At 40.6% G+C, this 20,507-nt stretch overlaps 1 protein-coding gene across 2 annotated transcripts in view; it reads left to right on the forward strand.

Annotated features, from left to right (window-relative positions):
- The window catches only part of VEPH1 (ventricular zone expressed PH domain-containing 1), a 157,946-nt gene that overhangs the window by 39,249 nt on the left and 98,190 nt on the right, over positions 1 to 20,507 (forward strand). For both annotated transcript variants that reach the window (XM_004682313.2, XM_004682314.2), the window contains exons 4-5: positions 1,819 to 1,985; positions 7,528 to 7,737. In XM_004682313.2, the coding sequence (XP_004682370.1) occupies positions 1,819 to 1,985; positions 7,528 to 7,737 (377 nt within the window). The remainder of the gene's footprint in view (positions 1 to 1,818; positions 1,986 to 7,527; positions 7,738 to 20,507) is intronic.

Consider the following 20,507-nt stretch of genomic DNA (forward strand, 5'->3'; position numbering starts at 1 on the left):
TCTGTTGAATCCTCTTCCTCCAGCACCTCTGGCCTGTACCCCAGCTCTTGTATGCATAAATAAATAAATCTAAACAAAAAATAAAGTGCAAAGACATTCACAAAAATGATTAACTCAGGGGAGAAAAGGAGATGAACAAGATAGAATTAGTTTTGACAAAGCTGTTTGGTGGGTACAAAAGCTGGTGGGTGTTCTTTATATACTTGCCAACACTTATCTAATGGCTTAAATGGTTTCATAATGAAGAAACCTACATTCATTTATAAATGAAATTTAAAGGATTTCTATACCAATGTGTCTCATCTATACCAATGAGTTTCTAGCTCAACAGAAATTCTTATGTATTTATTTTTTTATCATTCTATCAAAACTCGAATTAGCCAAATATGATTCATCAGGGATTTTCCCCACACGGCTCCTTAGTGAGGTTGTACCAAGAAGCTTTCTCTTTCCTGTACCAGTTCCAGTCCTATTTATCATGGCCTTTTCAGCAGTTGCTCACGTAACTAAATTCCATGAGCGAATGTCCTCCGTACAGCGTGGGCATTATCCTGGTCCTTGAAGGAAAGGTCTTAGCAAAAATAAACAGAAAACAAGCAAACAAAATAAAGTAAAATAATGTTTTCCTATGGACCCAACATTTCTCAGAAGAAAGCCTTGAAATTTTCTAATGTCTTGGACTCTGGGCTCAGATGACTAAAAAAATCTGTTAAAAGTTCTACTCCTATGACCCACATGTGGAAAAAGCAGTTCTCATTACTTATTGTCACCCAAATATGTTCAGTTTGAACCAGGACCACCCTTTCATTAAGTTTAGTCACTAGTGTTCTGAAAATGTTGGCCTTTGAATCTTGGCTATACATGTCCTTTGTATAATCCTCGGATCTAAGTGTCCTTTGTATATATCATGTCCCCACCATTTTCTAGAGGTCCACATGTGTGTCATTGTTGCTAATTTGATTCTCTTCACCCTTTCTATATACAAAGCCAAAATTAAAGTAAATAGAAGCAAGAAAATGCTTGTCCAAGAAATCCCTAAAAGCTAATTCCCTGAACACATTTAAGTACTTGAGAGGATTTTGAGAAAAAAATCCATACCATAAAGTGATAAGCAGATGTTTCCCACATGTTTGCAGAGAAGTCCCTGTAAGCTGATGTAATATTTTTTTCTTGAGGTTTTGCCATTTTAAATCCAGTTGTCTATACATGTTTTTGAGGCAAATCATGTGTGACAAACAGGCTGAATCTAAGCTTTCCTTGAAATAGTGCAGAAATTGGGGGTTAAATTTGCATTGCTACTTTTCTAACTATTCATAAAACTTAGGCATAGTTTCCAGATGTCAGTTGTCTGCCTCACGCCTCTGGGTCTCAGGAACAGGGTACAGTCCTCTGGCCTTTTTGCTGTTGTTGTTGAGATCCATTTAGGGCCATGCTATGCCATTGCTTTGGTTTCATTTAAGCAGAATTCAGTTGTAGATTCTTGTCAGGAATTCCTTATCAGAACAATTTCCTTCTCAAGGGTGTGGTCTGATTATTGCCAAATTTTCCTCTTTCCCCATAGTGAATTACTCAGGAAAAATTTTCATTAGATAATAGAACCGATGATATCACAAAATACTCCTTTTTGTGAAATCTATTTAAATCATGCTTTAGTGATTTTTCAACGTAAGGTACTATTATTTTTAGCAGAAGATTTGATCAATCATCAGCTCATGCTATTTAATGTGTGTAAAGGTGTAAAGTTTTATTACAATAATGGTGTTTCTATTGCTCGCGGGGGGCTGAGAGTGGTCACTGATTTTGTTATTCGCTTAACAGGGAATGCCATGCTGTTGAGGGTGTTGCCTTCTGTGTATGAAAAGCAGCCTTGGCCGATTAACAGACACCTGACAGAACTCTTGGCCTTGATGTCTCAGCTGGAGCAGGCAGAGCAGTACCACCTTCTACGCCTTCTGCATATAGCAGCAAAGAGGAAACAACAGGAGGTAACAAATGCACTGCATATATCATCATCCACACACCAGCTGTGCTTTGTGAGTGTGAACAGGATGTGAGTTTAAGCATCTTCTCTGCTGACTCATCTTTAAATGAAAGCACACATCCACCTTTCCTAGTATCATAAAAATAAGGAAGGGAAAAAAAAATAAATAAGGAAGGAATACAGAAGTTGGACATTGTCTCAGAACTCTCCAGAGAAACATAACCACCAAGATTTGTGTGCTTGTATACAAAGACATATAGCTATGTGTGGAGATATGTAGATATAGATAGCAATACATAAAGGGCTTTATTATGTGACTGTGGAGACTAAAAATTTCTGTAACCAGACAGGACCAGGCTCTCCAGGCTGCAGGACCAACAATTGGTCTGGAGAACAAACGTCCTTTCTGTAAAGTTGACTAGTCTGTGTGATCTCGAAGTTGGCTTGGCCTCCACATCCACACATCTGTGAGCTTCAGGTACGGCGACTGGGCCACTTGGTCTCTCTCTACTACTGCCTTTTGGTCTCCCTCTCTTCGGAAACCATCCTTCCTGGATGGAGGCAGCAGTTTTTGGCTAGTGATTCCTGGCTGGAACCTCCAGAGAATCCTTAGAGTTCATTTATTGGCAAAGACTGGGTGGTCAACTTTCCAAATAGTCGTCAGGGGCTACGTCTTTATTCTTGGCTGCCATAAACTGGGCTGTTGCCTGCCAGCAAAAGGAACAGAATTTAGTAACAGGCACGCACACCTCTGTTATTATCCCATGGACATGAACTTCTAGCCCCGCCATACAGAGCTGTGGAAGAAAGTGGCAAGTTCACCCCTCTAGTATTATTGTCCAGACCCAGAGAAACTACGCTTGTTGCCTAGTCCCTAAGGAGAGAGTCCCATTCTAGAAAGTTCTCTGAGCAATGCAGAACATTCCTATTCACATACCTAATCCTGTAGCACCCATCATAGGCCAACAATACTCAGAGGTCACATTTGGTATTTATTTAAAACATGAAGCCTTTTGTAGAACAATAAGATGAGTGATGGGATATATAGGCTTTTCAAAAGCTCTTTGAAGCAGAACCAATGTTCAGAATCTGTATTTTTCCCAGGGTGGTGGGAATAAGTAGGAAATGAAAATATTAACAGTCATTTTATAGAGATATGGAAGTCTCTGGGGATTGTTGGTTAACCAAATTAGTTGAAAGAGAAAATGGAGCCTGAGGACTACTTTCAGAGGGAAAAGGTGCAGGCTTGCACAATACCTGTGCACTCACAGTAGCTCTACCTTTTACTTTCTATAGAAGAATTTAAATTCCCTGACAGTAATTAGGTGATGGTGCCATGGAGGGAAACAGCCCTTTCTCACCTGTGTCCTGGGAAGAGGAGCTGTGTCCATGATTCTTCAGTTCAAGGACAAGATGCTAAATCTGTCAGCAGTCTGTGGGAGCACAAAAAAGGTAGTGATGGAGCCCAGGACAAGACAGTTCGTGGGCTGTTTGCTGTGAGAAGTTCTGGTCTGATACTCCTGTGCCTGCACCCCAGTTTCTACCCATTCCCTTGCTAAACACAGACCAGATCATTGAGGTGATGGAGTCCCCTCCTGCATTGCTCCTCCCAGGACGCAAATCCATTCCAGGGCTTATGCAGCTCTGGTCCGTGGGTCTGCTCTCCCAGGAACCGGCCATGCCAACAGTGTGATCCCACACCCCCGAGGGGTGACCTGGCTGAGCTTGATGATGTGGGTTGGACATTCACATGCACGTGTACCAGAGTCCCTACAGGGCCACACCAGCTCAGGGAGAAAGGGGAAGCTAAGTAAGGGAGCAGGAGCAAGGGTTACCTCTGGGTTCCCTCTGCAGAGGCCAAAATTTCCATATGCAAATCCAGCCTCCCAGACTGTTACCAAGTGTGTGTCAAGTAGGGGGCCAGAGCATTTTTTGTAGCTGTGGAAATACTGGATTGTGTGTGACCTGGGGCCTTCTAGTCCCAGGTGAGGGGGTAGGGCAGAAGGGAAGTCTCTCAGAAATGGAGATATTTGAATCTGGCTTTGTAACCGTGAGAGTTGTCTTTCCAGGTCACGAGGTGGCTGGGGGTGGCCCTTTAGGTGTGTCCAAGGGCCATTGAGGGAGGAAGCATCAGATCTATACATTCCTGAAGAACTAGGAAGGCCCCAGCCATGGGAAATACTTGGCAGGCTCTTAGAGAGGCTTGGTATAATTTAGAAAAAGTCTGGTGGTGGTGAGGAGCCTGTTTTGTCCTGACTTCTATGATGGTCGCAAGGAAGAAAGACGGAAGGCAGAAAGGCTGAACAAGCAGAGTTTATTGCTCCCAAGCAGCAGCTGAGACAGAGCTCCCTAGGGTGGGGTCTGCAGCTATTGCCAGCCGTATAGGAGGGAAGGGTCTCTTATATAGATTCTAAGTTCAAATTCTAAAGGAATAACTCTTGATGCAAGGCCCAGTTCATTACCACCCTTAGCTAGTCCCATCCCAGATGCAAGACCCACTTAATTGTCACCCTTGGATGCAAGGCCCAGTTTATTATCGCCCTTATCTAGTCCCACCAGTAATGGTTGTGTTATTGCAGCACCTGGTCACCCCCAACACTGGTCACCCCCAACAGAGACTAAATGGAAGGGAAAGAGATATGAGTTTAGGATCCAGTTTGGAAGTTTTTGCAACAGCCCCTGGGAAGGGCTCACGGCCTGACCTGACCAAAGGCCTTGTCAGCTGCTGTCTTGGTGGCTGCTCCATTCTCAACAAAGACAAGGCCTTCCCTGAAATTTCAGATGGCACCAAAGAAATGTGCCCAAGGATGTGAACTGCTTTTTGTAAAACAAACAAACAGTTGTCCTAACCTAAGACTAATCTACCTAAAGTCCAGAGCACCATTTCCTTAGTATCTATGACAAATGTCAGGTCATATCTATCTTAATCGGCGTTTCTATCCCATCATAACAAGCTTTGGACTAAAGGAAATCACAGCAAAACAGTCAAACTTTTGTTGAATTGGTAAAATTATAATTAGTTTGTTTTCACTATTCAGAGTTTCTCTCCTCTTCACTCCTTCTGTGGATTCCACGGTGCCCAGCATTCTTCCTTTGTTTTTCCCCTCTAGTCTCTTGGATTGTTTTCCCTTAAATTCACTTTGCTTCTCGCCTCCTCTTCTTCCAAGCTCCTCTTCCCTCTTTCCCCAGCTCCTGTGTTCACTCCGCTCTCACATTTTTTCTCTGTGGGTCAATAGCTACACCCTCTTGTAGGGCTTGAATGTATCACTGGAGATTAAACAAAAAATGTTAAAAACTGGTGTGGCTAGAAAGAAGCAGAAGTCACAGAGATCCTGGTGTTCCTGGAATAGGACATGAAGAGGAAGAGCTGAGGGATGAGACTGTATAGAATGGGCAGGAAGTGTGTAAGCATTTTCCATTCCTGAAGGTCTCAGGTATAGTAGCTGCCCTGGCCCAGAGCAGCTGGCTCAGGCTTCTGTGGTTGTGCCAGGAGCAGCTCATGGCTTCCTCTGAAGGACGCACAGCTGCCCCAAATGCTTTTAGGCAACTTCTCTTCATAAGTGCCTTTACCAGAAACAAGTCCTGTCCTTTCCTCCCAAGTGCTGGATACAAGTAGCAATTTTATATTTATTGGTAGGATAGTTTTAGTTATCTCAAAATTGTCTTCTTTATTGTCCTTACTATATTATCTACAATTCGTGAGGGCATAGGCAGCTTTAGAATTTGGGCAGAGACCTAGAAGCCATTATCATGAACTTGTATTGGATTGTATGATACATTTTGAATTTCTGATCTCTCATTATGTTTTATGTCTCTGGCACCTGCCTAGCCCCTTTGTTCGGGTTGCTGCTTTAGATTTAGTTTGGTGATTTGGGGCCTCAGCCACTCTGGTTTGGTAGGAGCCTATTTAGCTTGTGTTGTCCCATGAGGGGATGGGTAATTTTTGGAATTTGACTAGGAACCTGTTATTTGTAACCCTTTTCTCTCTACCTATATCTTTTGAACTTTCATACAAGTTAAAGAGGAAGTGTGCATTTATTCCCCTAAATCATATGAAGTATAGTAAACCAATGTTATCTGTTATACACCCACCCCAAGAAGCCCCAAGGGTTAGAAACAATATTAAAAAAAAAATGTGCAGGCTGAAGTGGAGAGCACAAATATTTAATATTTATTATCTGCAACATTCAGTACTGTGGGGTGGGAGGGTAGGAGTCTGCAAATGTTACCCTACACAATCATTTAGAATTGCTTTCCTTTGATGGGTTCCCAACCTTCTGGCCAGGCTCTGTGCTGGGTTTTGGGTGCACAATGGATAAAACTGATTGATTCTTGACTTTGTAGAGTTTTCAGTCCAGAAACAGATCAGATTGTTAGTAACTATAATAACACAGCAAAAGAGCTCAACAAATATCTGCAATGAGCTCAACAAATATCTGCAATGAATGAGTAGGGAGGTGAATGAAAATGGAGGAAAGTGATAGATCTGTGGGGTACTCAGGGGTAGAATCAATAGGTCTTGAACCTGCTTAGTGATGCTACTACTAAGGAAGGACCATAGTCAAGAATGAGTCCCTTCTCTCTGCTTGAGTAGCTAGAAGATAATGGTGTCACTTGTGAAAAAAAAAAAAGGAGACATTTGGAGTCCGAGAATGTGGATAAAGGTGGGAGAAGTAGGTTTTGGCAGGGAATAGGTTATGAGTTTAGCAGTTGAGCGGTGTGTTAGATTGGGTTTTAATGTAGGGAGCTATATTTCAAGTCTACCATATCGAAAGGGTGATAAATCAAAAAGTCAAACTACCATATCAAAAAGGTGATGAATCAAAAAATCAAACTAGACAGCATCATAGACATGTGGGTGGCTGCTCTCTCTGGTTCTTTAAATAGATTTTTAAAATCATTAAATTTTCAGCACACAACATATTAACATAGTGACTTTATTACACAAAAAGGTCACATTTTCTGTTCTATGAAATACTGTGCTCTGATATTCACAAAAGCTTTACAAATCTAGAAGGAAATCAGATTGTGGGAATAATGTTACCTTAATAAATTTCATTATCTTATTATTTTTTTTGTGATGAAAATATAAAATTCAAATACTTGAAAGTTATTTTTCCTGCTTTCCTATATTTATTATTAAATATTTCCAAACCATATTTCTCCAACTTGAATGCTCTGTGTTTGTTATCAACAATAATGTCTTACACACATAAATTGTCCTTTAAGTTATAGTTCTGTGTGTACCATTCCTGGTGAGGGCATAGCACAGCAAAACTTGATTTACGAATAACAGCATTAAGCATTTTTAAAATTTCATTTCTCAATAAAAGAACACAGATTAAAAGGAAAATCAGGAGAAACTGAAACCTCTGACATTTTATTGTAAATTTTAAACTCTTAACTTGAGAGATTTGCTTGTGTTCCTTTGAGGGTATTAGCCAAGAAGAGGTTGAGTTCAGATTTAAAACAATAAATTAGATTGAAATCTGATTTAATTTTTCACCACTTCTCTTCCTTGGTCCTCATGTTCTTTTTTTTTGCAGGTGGTTCAGAAGTGCATTCCTTTTCTAGTCACTCATTTGAGGGACGCGACCCACCATGATGTCGTCCTAAATATCCTCATGGAGATTGCAGGCTATGAGCCGGCGGCTCTGAACGACTTCCTTCCGGCCCTGAAGGAGATTGGTCAGCGATCCCCCTACCTCATCGGACAAATGGCACGAATCTATGGAGCTGTTGGACGTGTAGATGAAGTAAGTTTGCTTTATTTTTTTTTTCCTCTTCATTTTCCTAAAATTCATTGGCACTTAATTCATTAGATCTCTGTGACCTACAGACTGTTCCTGGAATTCCTATTTCGGTTTCAAACTTTTTGCATGGACAGTGGATTCTAGGTCAAGGTAACAACATAGGAGGACTACATAGAAGATTCTAGAAGTGAGATTTCACTGGGAAATATTACTCTGGAGTATCATCTGAGAAAGGGAATGGGTTAAAGTGGAGACAGCACCAAGGCAAGTTCAAAATCACCTTGTAATAATTTTCATGTCATTTCTGAGTGCAGTTCTCCTTAATTCAGGAGATCATCAGTGTACAAAAAGTATGGGTAGTCTGCAAGACCACCTGTTAATAAGAACCATAGCTATCCTGTCATAAGTGCCTGGGCTTGGTGTATTTTGAGTCCCTGGGTGTTGTTATTTAGGAAAAATGAAGTAATATTTATGAAGGTTTAGAAGTCCTAGCCTAAATATTTGCAAAACGGAATCTTCTAGCACACAGTAGGAGACTATCAGCACTTGTGGGGGTGTGGGGCAGGAAAGAACCTGGAACCTGGATAAATGAAACAATTAAAAGAACTTCCAGAAATTCAAGTATGTACATGAGCACATACATATATATCTCACTGATGATTTTATATTGGAATTTAGAATTTTTGTCATAAAATAAAAGCAAACATGAGCGAAACTTTTACTTTCACCCTTTCACATATAATGTATTCACCATAAGATAAACATAAATTTGGACAACTTTTAAAAGGGATTGTCTAATCTACCTCAACCCCTTGAGTCTACACAGGAAAAAACTGAAAACTTCAAAGGCTACCTGACTTTCCCAGACTCATACTGGGATAGTTGGTCAGCCAATTAGATTAGATTTTTTCTATTACTGGCATTTATTTCCAAATTTTAGCTTGAAGTTAAAAATATATTTTATTTTATTCCACCTGAGAGTTGGTGAGAGCCCAATGGTAGAGGACCTGTCTTCCCCAGCTTCCCAGAAAAAGAGGGAATTGAGCCCCCAAACAGCACATACATCATCCTGAGAGTGGCTTTTATAAAAGGGTTGCCTGGGTCAGCACAATGCTGCCTAATTCAGTCCCTTTCTAGTCCCTGCTGTGGGGAATGTCTCATGCCTGCCACAGTCTGCCTTCTGGTACTGCTTTTTTATGCCCATCATCTTTACTGCCAAGAGCACCCACTGGTGTGCCCAAGTATTTTTAGGCCAAATGCAGCTGACAGCTGTTCAATTGAATCTGCTGACTTGGCCATTCTTTGCATGGACCAAAACATTCAGCCTCCAGAATCTTTACAAAGTATACTCTCTCCTGCACTTTAATGGAGTTCTTTTTGCAGCAAATGCACTTATGATTCACTAACATGTAGTAATGCACATTAGAAGTGACTAAACTTCTCATAGAATGTGTAATTTGTAAGAAAACAAGCATTAGTCACAAGTAGTTATATCACTGAAAGTTATTCGAACTAAGGCTAACCTGAGAGAAAATTACCTACTTTGTGACATTTTTGTGGCTTTAGGTAGGTATAAGGACCAGGAGAAGGAGATTCAAATAGCAGAGAATTATTTATTACAAATACCAGAATCACATCTCATGCTCTCTCTTTTCACCCCTTCAACCTACCTCCTGCCCCAGAGGAAGTTTCTATGTTTGAGGAAGAAAAATATTTTTTACCACCTCAGCAGAAAACAATTCTCAATCAAGTCCTTTCCAAATGTATGTTAACATGAAGATTACATGTGGAGCTTTTCAAATTATATAAATTCTTGAGTCTCATGGAATATATACTAAGTCAAAATTGTCAGGATAAGAACATAGTGTTCTAGATTTAGGAAGCCCTCTACGTATGAATTTCATGCAGCTGTCCAGGTATTAGTGTCTGAGGTCTCTGGCATAAAGTATTTTCTCTCTTAGACTTAAAATCAGGTCTTGTTGCTCACCGATTAGCCCAGGTCATGCTAATCAATTAAAGCTTTGCTAGACCATAGATCAAAAAGTTTAGGTTTGGTTGAGAGTAAAAAAATTCAAAACAGTGACTTAAAAACAGACATCTATTTCTTGGCACTTAAAGTGATCTAAAGGCATGAATATAGAACTCCATGTCTCAGAGATCCAGGCTCCTACTTATTTGTGGCTCTGCCATCCTTGCATGCACCAAAGAACACATGGTTTCCATCTCATGGTCAAAGACTGCTACTCATATATCCACTAAGTCAGTATTTTAGCTAGCAGGATGAGAAACAGGAGAAGGAATCTTCCAGGCAATCAGATATACAGCCTATTGGCTAGTTAGAGCAAAGCTACACTGGACCATACCTAGCTGCTAGGGAGGCTAGAACATGTAATCTGGCCTCCATGTGCTCAGCTAGTGAAGAGCATAGGGCAGAAAGAATGTTGGAGAACAGTCTCTTTTGCAGCTTAAATGCTTTTGTTTCTTTGGGTCTATAATGGCTCAAAAATAATGACTTTGCTCTGGATTCTGGCTCTGCTATTCTTTGATTCCATTTCATTGAGGATCAACCTGAAAAAATTACTAGTAACTGTCAGTCAGGTTCCATTTTTCAGAAATAACGCCTCTTCTTATTTGTTTCTAATGTCGAAACCACCACTGGTAGAAACCATTTCTAAGTGCTCTTACTCAAATGTCCCAAGAATAGTGTAGAAGTTTAAGCAGCTATTAATTGTTTGATTTGAGTAAACCTGTTCAACTTTATACAAAGTTTAGGGAGTCATATTCCCCTAAAGATCAAAACCAACAGATGTGATATATATGTATGTATATTTCTACCCAGTTTTTTCCCAAAAGAACACAGAAAATTAGTGAAGTCCATTGCGAAGTGGGCATGTGGAAAGAAGTTAGATGGTGTTCTGGGCACCTGTGAGGTAAGAAATTTCTATGACTAGGAAATAGAAAGAACTCTGCATTGAAAAGGCCCCTTACCTTAGGTACAGAAAGCTTGGTCTTTAAAGAGATAAAAAGACATGATGGAAATGCATGTGACTTGGAATATGTAAGGAATGTAAGGTGTTGATGATGAGACAGTCACAGGACCTCAGACACTGGGATCCCCTTTCTGACTTCACCTAAAAATGATTCAATTTCAATTTTTCTAGTTGACACCGAAGTAAAATCTGTAGATGTATTTAGGGGTTTAAGTATCAGATAATTTCATTGGTGGGATTTAAAATATTTTGGAAATGCAAAAAACGCCAATCAAAATTTGAGTATTTGCTCCTTTGGAAATGTACAATCTGTGGCTGACTAGAGCATATTGTCAGCTCCCTCCCTGATTATGTGATTTCTGGAGAAGCTCATTATTGATCCCTAGCAGCAGGAAGAGTGCTTCTGGGGGTGTGAAAACAATCCCATTCGCGATTAATGAAATTCCATCTCCCTTTCTGAGCTTGCATGCAGCCAGGTGTCAGAATTATGGGCTGGCTCAGGGAACCGGACAGGGCGTTCCTGTCCTTGTGATCAGGGCCCGTCTGGGTGGGCAAAAGCTTGGCAGCAGTGTCACAATTTTCCATCTGCATTACACCCCACAGAGAAGAGTGTCCAAAACAAGTCCCTGAAGAGCTTTATTTTCTCTCTCCCCCTAGTTACGCAGAGCTCTCTTCTTGAAGAAGTCTAAATAAAGCAATGCTTGCTAGCCATGTAGTATGTGGTGGGGGCTATCTGTGACTCTTGGGCCATTCCGCTATGTGCTGGCATCCAAAGCACTTCTGTAGGGTAGAGAGTGAGACTGGTGAAGTGAGAATCAGCAGAATCTGCTCCTGGGGCAGCTTAAACTTTGTTGGCTCTGAGTGTCTCGTGGGCCCTACCCAGAAAAGGACACGCCTGGTTCTCCATCACACCAGATTTACCTGCTTTTGGGCTTTGTACTCTTTGAGGCAAAGACATAAAGAAAGAAATTTTATCACTGTGGCCTCAAAATGGCAAAATGGTCCTTTTTTCTGTCTTCAATGTGGAGACTCTCAAATACTAGCCAAAATGACTTCTAGTGGCTCCTCTGGGTTAGTGCCCAAATAATCTCCCCAAATACTCAAATAAAGCCCTTCATACAGAGCCTGGAGTATATGATGATCTCAACAGATAGTAATGACACCAAGATGACAGCAGCAGCTGTGCAATGGAGCCAGGCCCACAGGACAGGGCAACATGGCAGTGGCAGAGCAAGGCATTTCTTTCTGCTCTGACATATCTGCAGCAGGGTTACCAGCTTCTCCCCAAAAACACATATGATCCTGCCTCCTTGCTTAGTCTTCTGCCTGCTCACTCACGCCTCACAGATATCTCCTGAACACCAGCGCTGGGCCATCCTCCCTGCCTGGTCTTAGTTCCTCCTCATCCAGTCTACTCTGTCCCTGCATTCTGTCTGTCAGCACTTACATTCATTGCTGAGCACCCCGGTCTGAGGTAAGAATCATCTGTCTTCACAGTCTGTCCTGCTTGGGGAGTTCCCAACCCCTCCTTCTGCCTCTCTTTGCTGACCCCTGTGTGAGTTCTCCCCAATCTGCAGGCTGTAAGTCACCTCCTTCTGTCCTCCCAACATACTTGGGTTGTACTTCAAATGTCACACCAGCTGAGCCAGGATGTAATTTGCCTGTTCATGTCTAAATCTTTGTCAGTCTGTAAGCTCCGAGGTGAGGAATCATTCTTTACCCATCGGAATTCATCTGTGGCCAAGAGAACAAGTACAGGCAAGTACTGTGACGGAAGAATTTGAAGGTTGCTCTCTCCCTTGCCTCTTTCATTCAGCCAAGTCTCTATCTCATTTTTCTAGGTGACATAATTGTAACCTAAGAGTAAGGAGAAGGCATTCGGAGGGAGAGAGGATGCTTCAAAAGCAACACGATTTATCTTTGATATTTAGCAAGTGAAAGGTGAGGATGGGTGTGGCAGGAGACTCAGGTGGTTAACCAGAAGGCAATTGATGAGGAATTCTGTGACTTCCAGTGACCCCATTCCGCCCCCCACCCCCACCCCGGCAGGGGACATAGAGAAAGATAACACTTAGTGGATCCTGAAGAGAGGTTTTTCCCTGTCAGAGGCCTCCGCGGGTAGCAAATGCATTTCCAAATACAGCAACTGCGGCTCCCAAAGACGATTTCAGCACTGTCAACAGAGCAGTGGTCACAAGTGGATATGTCTGTACTAAAAGCCACCACATGGACAGTCACACCTACCTGGGGACACCCACACAGTACAACTGATGACTAAGAGGCTAGGTCCAAGGGTCAGCTCAATTAATTGGCTTTGAACCCTGACACACACTTACCAATTGTGTGACCTTTGGCAAGTTCCATCCTCTCTCAGGACTCACTTTCCTCATCAGTAAAATGGAGCGGCCATATTCACCTCATAGACTTATTATGAGGATTTTACGAGGTGGAACATTCAGGAGAGCATCTGGTAATGGTACTATTCAATCAGTGTTGCCACATTATTATTTCCTCGGTGTTGACAGCGACTTATTCATTGCATTTATTTGGCTATAGACCCAATGGAGACATATTAAACTGAGGGGAGATAATAAACAGGCAGATGACCTGCATCGCCTCAGCTTCTCCAAGGGAGGAGGCTGAACAGATGAGTCCCTGGGGACAAGGCAAAGTAAGGACAGATAGAAATGAGGCACCGTAGAAGACTGCATGTAACTATCATTAGAGGTGGAGACAGGACTGGCTATATATATATTTTTTCTTTTTGGAAATTAACTGGAATGTATAGTTTTTTTTTCTCCCCTCAGAGTGGAATATATATATACATATATGTATATTCAGAATATATAAACTGACCATCATTCCTTCAGGAATGATGAATAAGAATAACAAAATCTAATAATAAAGTCACATTTTCTAAAAATTTTATCATTTCCTTGGGGGACACTGGAAGTGCTATGCTTTCCATAAAGGGCACTTAGACCAAGCTCCCCAACTATAAAAGCAGCTCAAATAAATTTGTGGCAAATTTTGGTAAACTCATTAACTAAATCTGAAGTGCTTTCTATGAAACCAGGCCAGATTGACTTTTCTGACCCATGGAGAACTGAATTAGAATATGGCAATTCATGATTTCCTCCAGTCACCACGCTCGCCTAGATGTGGCTTCATCTCATTTGTTTGGGCATCAGACATATTATAACCCTCTTTCCTAACATGGGAAAGGAGATTCTTTTAAGTCTGTCTTTGATTGGGGGGGAGGGGGGTGTAAGTTCGACTTACAACATGTGTATGATGTAGGAAGCAGGGCTCACACCTGTCAGATCTCTGTCACCACACCTCACCCACCACCATGGCACCCACCCATAGTCCTCCAGAGTAGTCCACTGTGGCTTAGATTTTTTTGAGACGTTGAATTGAATTGTTGTGTTCTTTTCATCTACTTAATCTCAGATGCATGAACTGGAACAGTTTGCATTTAATAGCCAACTGTTCATCTCAGTATAAGCACCCCAGTGCCAAGCATACCCTCTATGGACCTGTTTCCCTCAGGGCCAGACCTCCTGGCAGCAGCACGTGGAAGGATACTGTGGCCACTGTTTTCCTTCTAGAGACCAACACTGTGCACCTGTGAAGAGTCAGATGGCAGTTCCCAAGGGCAAGCCCTGCTGTAAAGGTGTTAAATCCTGTGCCCTACGCCTTGTTTTTCTAACTGGCAGCAATGTGCTGGCCAAGCACCAGAGTGTGTTTATTGCATCCTCTCTGGGCTTGGAGTCATTTTCCAAGTAGAGAAGTGACACACGTATTGCCCAGGTCGTGTTTCTGTGACATCCGGCAGGACTTCTACAAAAACACAAGAGGAAAAGGAAAAGAATGACAAAGGCAACTGAGCCCCACATTAAAGTCCTCATCCTGACTGGTGAAAAACATCCTGAGAAATCAGAGCTGGAGATACGGCTCATGTTTTTAGTTTGCAAATTGTACCATTCTGCAAGAAGAAAGACCTGCACTTCAATGCCATTATTTCCCCCCAAGTTCTATTTAGTTAAAACTTTGGTCATCTCTAGATTGTGGAGATTCATTTTCACAAGTCTTGGTTGGTACTAACCAGCTTCCCCACAGAATTGTCAATGAGAGATTTTCTTCCAAAATGGAAACTATTTATTTATTTTTTCTATTGCAAATAGGTTCCATGCTAATTGTAAATAATACTTGCAATAAACCTCTTGCGTAAATGAAAACAAAGGAACAAAACTTAGTGTCATACCAAATACACTTTAGGATACTAATATTCCACAGAGACAAAGGTGTGAATTGCTAATTGTTACTGGGTGCAAGACCCTGTGGTGGGGGCCAAGACATAGAGGAGAAAGATGTCCCTGCCCCCATGGGACTCACCCTGATGGGCATGCAAGACAGCTACAAATAGATGGCTTGACTTTAATGTGCGGAACTGATCCAGAAGGATGAATGTAACTCTGTACAAAGAAGTTTGAAAAAATTATAAGCTTGGCTTGTGGGCTGACAGGGTTATGTCATGAGAGTAGGAGGAAGGTATACTCTAGAAGACACAGCAAGTAGCGCAGTCAGCAGCTGGGGAAATCCCCAGATTCTTCTGGAAATAAGAGCATCCAGGGCACAGAGCATGGAATGAGTCAGGGAGGTAAGCGAGAGGTGAAGCTGAATGAACAGGCCAGATCATGGAAACTCCTTACTGGTCAGCTGTCAGCCCTTGTCTTCACCTTCCTTCTCCAAACACACTTGTCCCCCAGCCCAGAAGCCCTAGGAACAATACTTCCTTTCTCTTCATCTGCAGACAAGGACGTGAATATTGTGGATAGCTCAGTGTTCCCAGTGAACTGGGAACCTGGTAAAAAGGAAAGTTATCCCAACACACAGTTGCCAAAGTAGAGTATTAAGTAGTGGTTAGAAAAGCTACATGTTGCAACAATTTCCAACAATTCTTATAATGATCAGCTGTAATTTAGGCCAACTCATCAAATCCACAAAGGTTCACAGTTCCTGTGTAGGGAAGCCTGGTAAAGACGCAGCAGTGGCGCCATGGGGCATCTATCCAGTAGGTCTCCCCAGAACCCCTTTGGGACGACCAACCTGGTCCACATGCATCTGATCTCGTCACACCTGTATCTGAGGAAGCAGGCATTTCAGATAGACCCTGTGTTCTTAGGGGCACTGCAATGCTTCTCGTAAAGGGCACTTAGACCCAGCTCCCAGCTACAAAAGCAACTCAAATATGTTTTTATGTTTGTGGTGGTTTTTGGTAAACTCTCATTAACTAAGTATGAAGTAGTTTAAATTAAACCCGGACCAGACTTACTTTTCTAATTCAGTTATGTAGCTGAATTAGAACGTTTCAATTCATTAGAAGCCAGCTATGGGCATCAGAGTTGTCACAACCTGGATCAGTGTGGGAAAAAAACTCTTTTGGGAATGACTTTGATTTTTTTAACTTTTTTATTTGAGGTAAGATTGGTTCCCAACACTGTATGATGTAGGAAGCAGCGGCTCACACCCATCAATCTGTGTCAGCACACCACACCCACCACAGTCCTCCACCAGAGTCCACTGTGGCTTAGATATTTTTGAGACTTTGCGATGAATTCATGCATTCTTTCCATCTACTTAATCTTAAATAAACAAACTGGAACAGTTTGAATTTAATAGGCAACTGTTCATCAGAACCTGTCTCAGTACGAGCATCCTAGTGCCAAGCATGCTCACTGTGGTCCTATTTCCCCAATGCCATTCTGTCCCAACTCACTTAAATGCCCCTTACTTCCCTCAAAACAATTCTTTCTATGACAGTTACACATTCCTAAAGTATTATTGAGTAACCAGCTCCTTCTCCTTCCTGAGTGGCTGGTACAAAGTAAATTAGCAGAAAGAAGGTGAGAGGAGAAAACAGTAGAAGTTACAAAGATTTCTTGAAAGATATAGTCTACCTTCCTCTACCTTAGAAAGTGAGAATGACCTTGAAGGCAAGACTCATAGATTTTGGTCCCCAATAGTCAATAAAATGGAAACAGTATATACAAGGAGGTGACTCTTCTGATACTCTGTTAAGAGTATCCTTGCTATGTTCCAAATGTGCTTCCCCCTAGTTTATGTGTTGAAATTTAGCCCCTAAGGTGATGGTGTTAAGAGGTAGAGATTCTGGGAGTGACTGGGTCATGAAGGTGGAGACGCCATGAATGGGATTAGTGCCCTTACAAAAACAACCCAGAGAGTGCCATGTCTCTTCCACCACAAACCAAACACCAAATCTGCTAGACCTCTGATCTTGGACTTAGCCTCCAGAACTGTGAGAAAGAAATGTTTGTAATCCCCCCAATATGTGATATTTTATTGTGGTGGCCTAATGGAATAAGACATAGCATGAATCCATTCAAGGTTTCAATGCAAACCAGTCTAAAAAGCCTGAAAGACTGTTGTATTCTATTTACACTGTTCACATGAAGGTGAGCTAACAAGAGTAGAAACCAATTTGGAAAGTAATTTTTCTCCCTGGGCTAATGTATTTCAAACTTTTTCTTTTGAGCCCAGCCCTGACATACCTTTAAAACTCCATGCTAAAAACTGCAATTAGTTTGCATTTATTTATTTATTTATTTATGTCAGGCTTAATTCCAGCAAGCATTAATGGGAATTTACAATGAAGACAGAGTTGGTATGAGACCAAAACACTGAGCTTTAGGCAAAGGCCAGGAATCAAATGGAGATTGGAGGAATTTGTGGTAAGGTACCAGAAAAACTGTATCAAACACTCCTAGCTAGTGAAATCACCAATCTCAGACAAGATTTACACTTTTGCAAATGGCATTTTTCTATTTCATTCTCCCCGGGAAGTAATGAAATTACATGCACACAAATATTTCAGTCTAAATTGTATTTTGGAAGTTCTATCTTAGCATTATGAATAAAACTTCCTGGCTATGTCTTTTGAAAGTACATAGGTACAAGGAAAGATAGGCATTTTGTATTTAATTAGATAATGAGTAAATTATGTAGTGCATTAAGTAAATTATGGAAAGTTTAATTGCGACTGGTGTGAATGTCAAATGAGTTAAATCTTAACAATTGTTCCTTTTCTAATGAGCACAAAGCACTGTTTCTTTCCTGGCAAAGGGCTCAAACAATTCCTTCCTCCCCTTTCTTTCTTCTCTCTCAATCTCTTTTTTCTTTCTCTCTCTCTCCTTCATTTCTTTTCTTTCTTTCAAAATCCATAATAGAAATTTTCTTCAAAATGGTCTCCATGATTAGGCCAGAATCACACCACATTTGTTGAGAAAGATATTGTATAATTAAGGACCTGCTGCTTCTTTGAGTGCTCTAGAAATGTTTCAATACTAAAGTTCCTAGTGGTCTTTCAAAAAGTTTGCTTCGTTGAAGCAAAAGGCATAGTGGAACCTTTGTTAAGGACTATCAATGAGAGGTCATTTCCATGGGGAGATGGTGGTGAGCTACACACCAGTCTCAGTACAACTCATTCTGGGTCCTCTGATTGCATGTAAAAGATTTACCTAAAGGCTAAGTTAACAAGCCCCCAGTTTTTAGAGAGTAAATCTGCACTATAGAACTACAAATATTTTACCAGCCTACAAAATAAATAACACTTATTCCAAGCTCAAACTAGATGAATTTCTACCAATTTTAAGATACTAAGTAGTTGAAAGCCAATGCAGAGAAAAAGTGCTGGAAATATACTGTCAGCATTGATGGAGAGAGTGTTAGGTTTTCAAACATAAATGTGGCCACACTGCTATTTGGGGGGAAGTAATCTTAAATTGGAAAAACTAATATGATAGCAGACCATGTCCTGTTTTCTTCGCTTTTAAAAAAAATCAAACAAAACTTACTGGGTTACATTATTTTCTCAACACAGGCTTAAAGGTAAGCCACCTTTCACGATCTCTGATTTCCCTTTTAAGTCTTATGTCAATTTGATGCAAATATCTTTTTGAGGTGAACATAGTAATTTCCAGATTTAAATTTAAATAAAAGCCAGTTGCTTTATAAATACAAAATTAAGCCTCGTTTTTCAACATGGGTGGGGTTTACTTTAGCAGTCTCTGCCAAAAGCATAAAGTTGAACTGAATCCAACTGACCCTTAATTTTTGCCATGTTACAAAATTTGAGATTCATTCTAAACAAAGGATACATCTGTTTTCATCAGTTGTTTCTTGACTTTTATTACTAGATCTTATTTTTAAAAATCGTTTTGCTGAGACTATTGCTTTACTAAGCATGATTTATTACCCTCCCATGTGCCCACAAAAATTAAGTGTTCCTGAAATCATGTGAACTGAGTCAAAAATAATAAGGATGGGAATTTATGCCACATACACTAAACAATCATATAGAATATGGAAATTTGTATAAATTCTAATCGAGTTTTTGTTTATCACTGGAAAGGGAAACATTACTCCAAACTGATATATAGAGAGAAAATGAACATCAAAGAGTAAAATAACTGAAGTGGGACTTTTTGGAATGCTATTTGTAAAAGCAGCTAAAATTGGAAGATTGCCAAGGGGATAAAAGGGGAGGTGGCGGGGGAGGAGTAAGTGAATAATTAATAAATGTAAAAAATATAAAAGCAAGAAAAGATGGTTGGGACAGGTTGGGCCCATGGCAGCTCCCCAACTCTTCAAGGCTCACAGTGCAAAAATAAATAAATAAAATCTGAGTCGTCTGCCTAAGAGAGATAGTAACAATTTTTTTTTAACTCTTTATATTCCATTTTGTCCCACAAAAACAGGGATCTCAGGCAACTTTCCTGTCAATGTTCTCTTAAACATATTACAGAACCCAGGGCCCTCTCTGGTGGCACAGTGGGTTAAAACACAGTACTATGTAGCTCCCCGGCCCCCCCAGAAGTGACCCACTGGCACAGCAGACCTCTCCTGACCTACCTGCTGCTCTGCTCAGCAGTGTATTTCAGGATATCCGTCTGCTCTGTTCCCTACTGTCTCTGGTAAATCCTCTCACCCCACACCTCTGGCTTGTACCCCTGTTCAGTATGTATAAATATATAAATCTTTTTTAAAAAATTACAGAATCTTAGCTTTTGAGTTTGATAAACTAATAGCATTCTGGCTCTAGTTTCCTTGCAAATTTGTTGCATGTATTTAAGGCTAGACAAGCATATCCTTGTCTGGGTAGCATGTTTTGAAATATTGAAATTTACTAATTAAATAATTACTCCAGAAGTTGTAAATTACTGGATAGCGTGATTGTTGCTGGCATGCCCATTTCAGTAAGAGCAAATATTTGCATATAACACTGAAGATGTTATATTTTTACCTCAGGAACAGGAAAAGATTGAAAAAGACTGGGAAATGTTTGCAGAGAGAAAAAGATCTAGTTAGCAATATAGAGAATGAACTAAAATTATGTTCAGATCACTAAGAAAATATTAAAGTGCAAGGTATTTTTTAAAATATATTTTTAAAATAACCTTTTTTTAAAAAGAAACAACTTTCTTGGTAAAATATTAAATATTAAGCATATTTCATTTTTAGCTAACATTTTTGCAGGTGACAAAAACACAAACCCCATAGTTCCATATTTGTTTATATTGAGCTGGGGGAGGGGGTGTACGTTGGTCATTTCTAGAACATCCAAACCTTTACCAATTAATAAAGCTAACTGGAAAAAAATTAAGGGACCATACTGTTTCTGAAACCACTTATTTTAATTTTTGTGATAATAATAATGTTTGCACTTATACTTAGGGTTTTTGATCCTCAAACAATAATAGA

Source organism: Condylura cristata, unplaced genomic scaffold, assembly GCF_000260355.1.
Source record: "Condylura cristata isolate star-nosed mole 26May11 unplaced genomic scaffold, ConCri1.0 scaffold00014, whole genome shotgun sequence".
Classification (NCBI taxonomy): domain Eukaryota; kingdom Metazoa; phylum Chordata; class Mammalia; order Eulipotyphla; family Talpidae; genus Condylura; species Condylura cristata.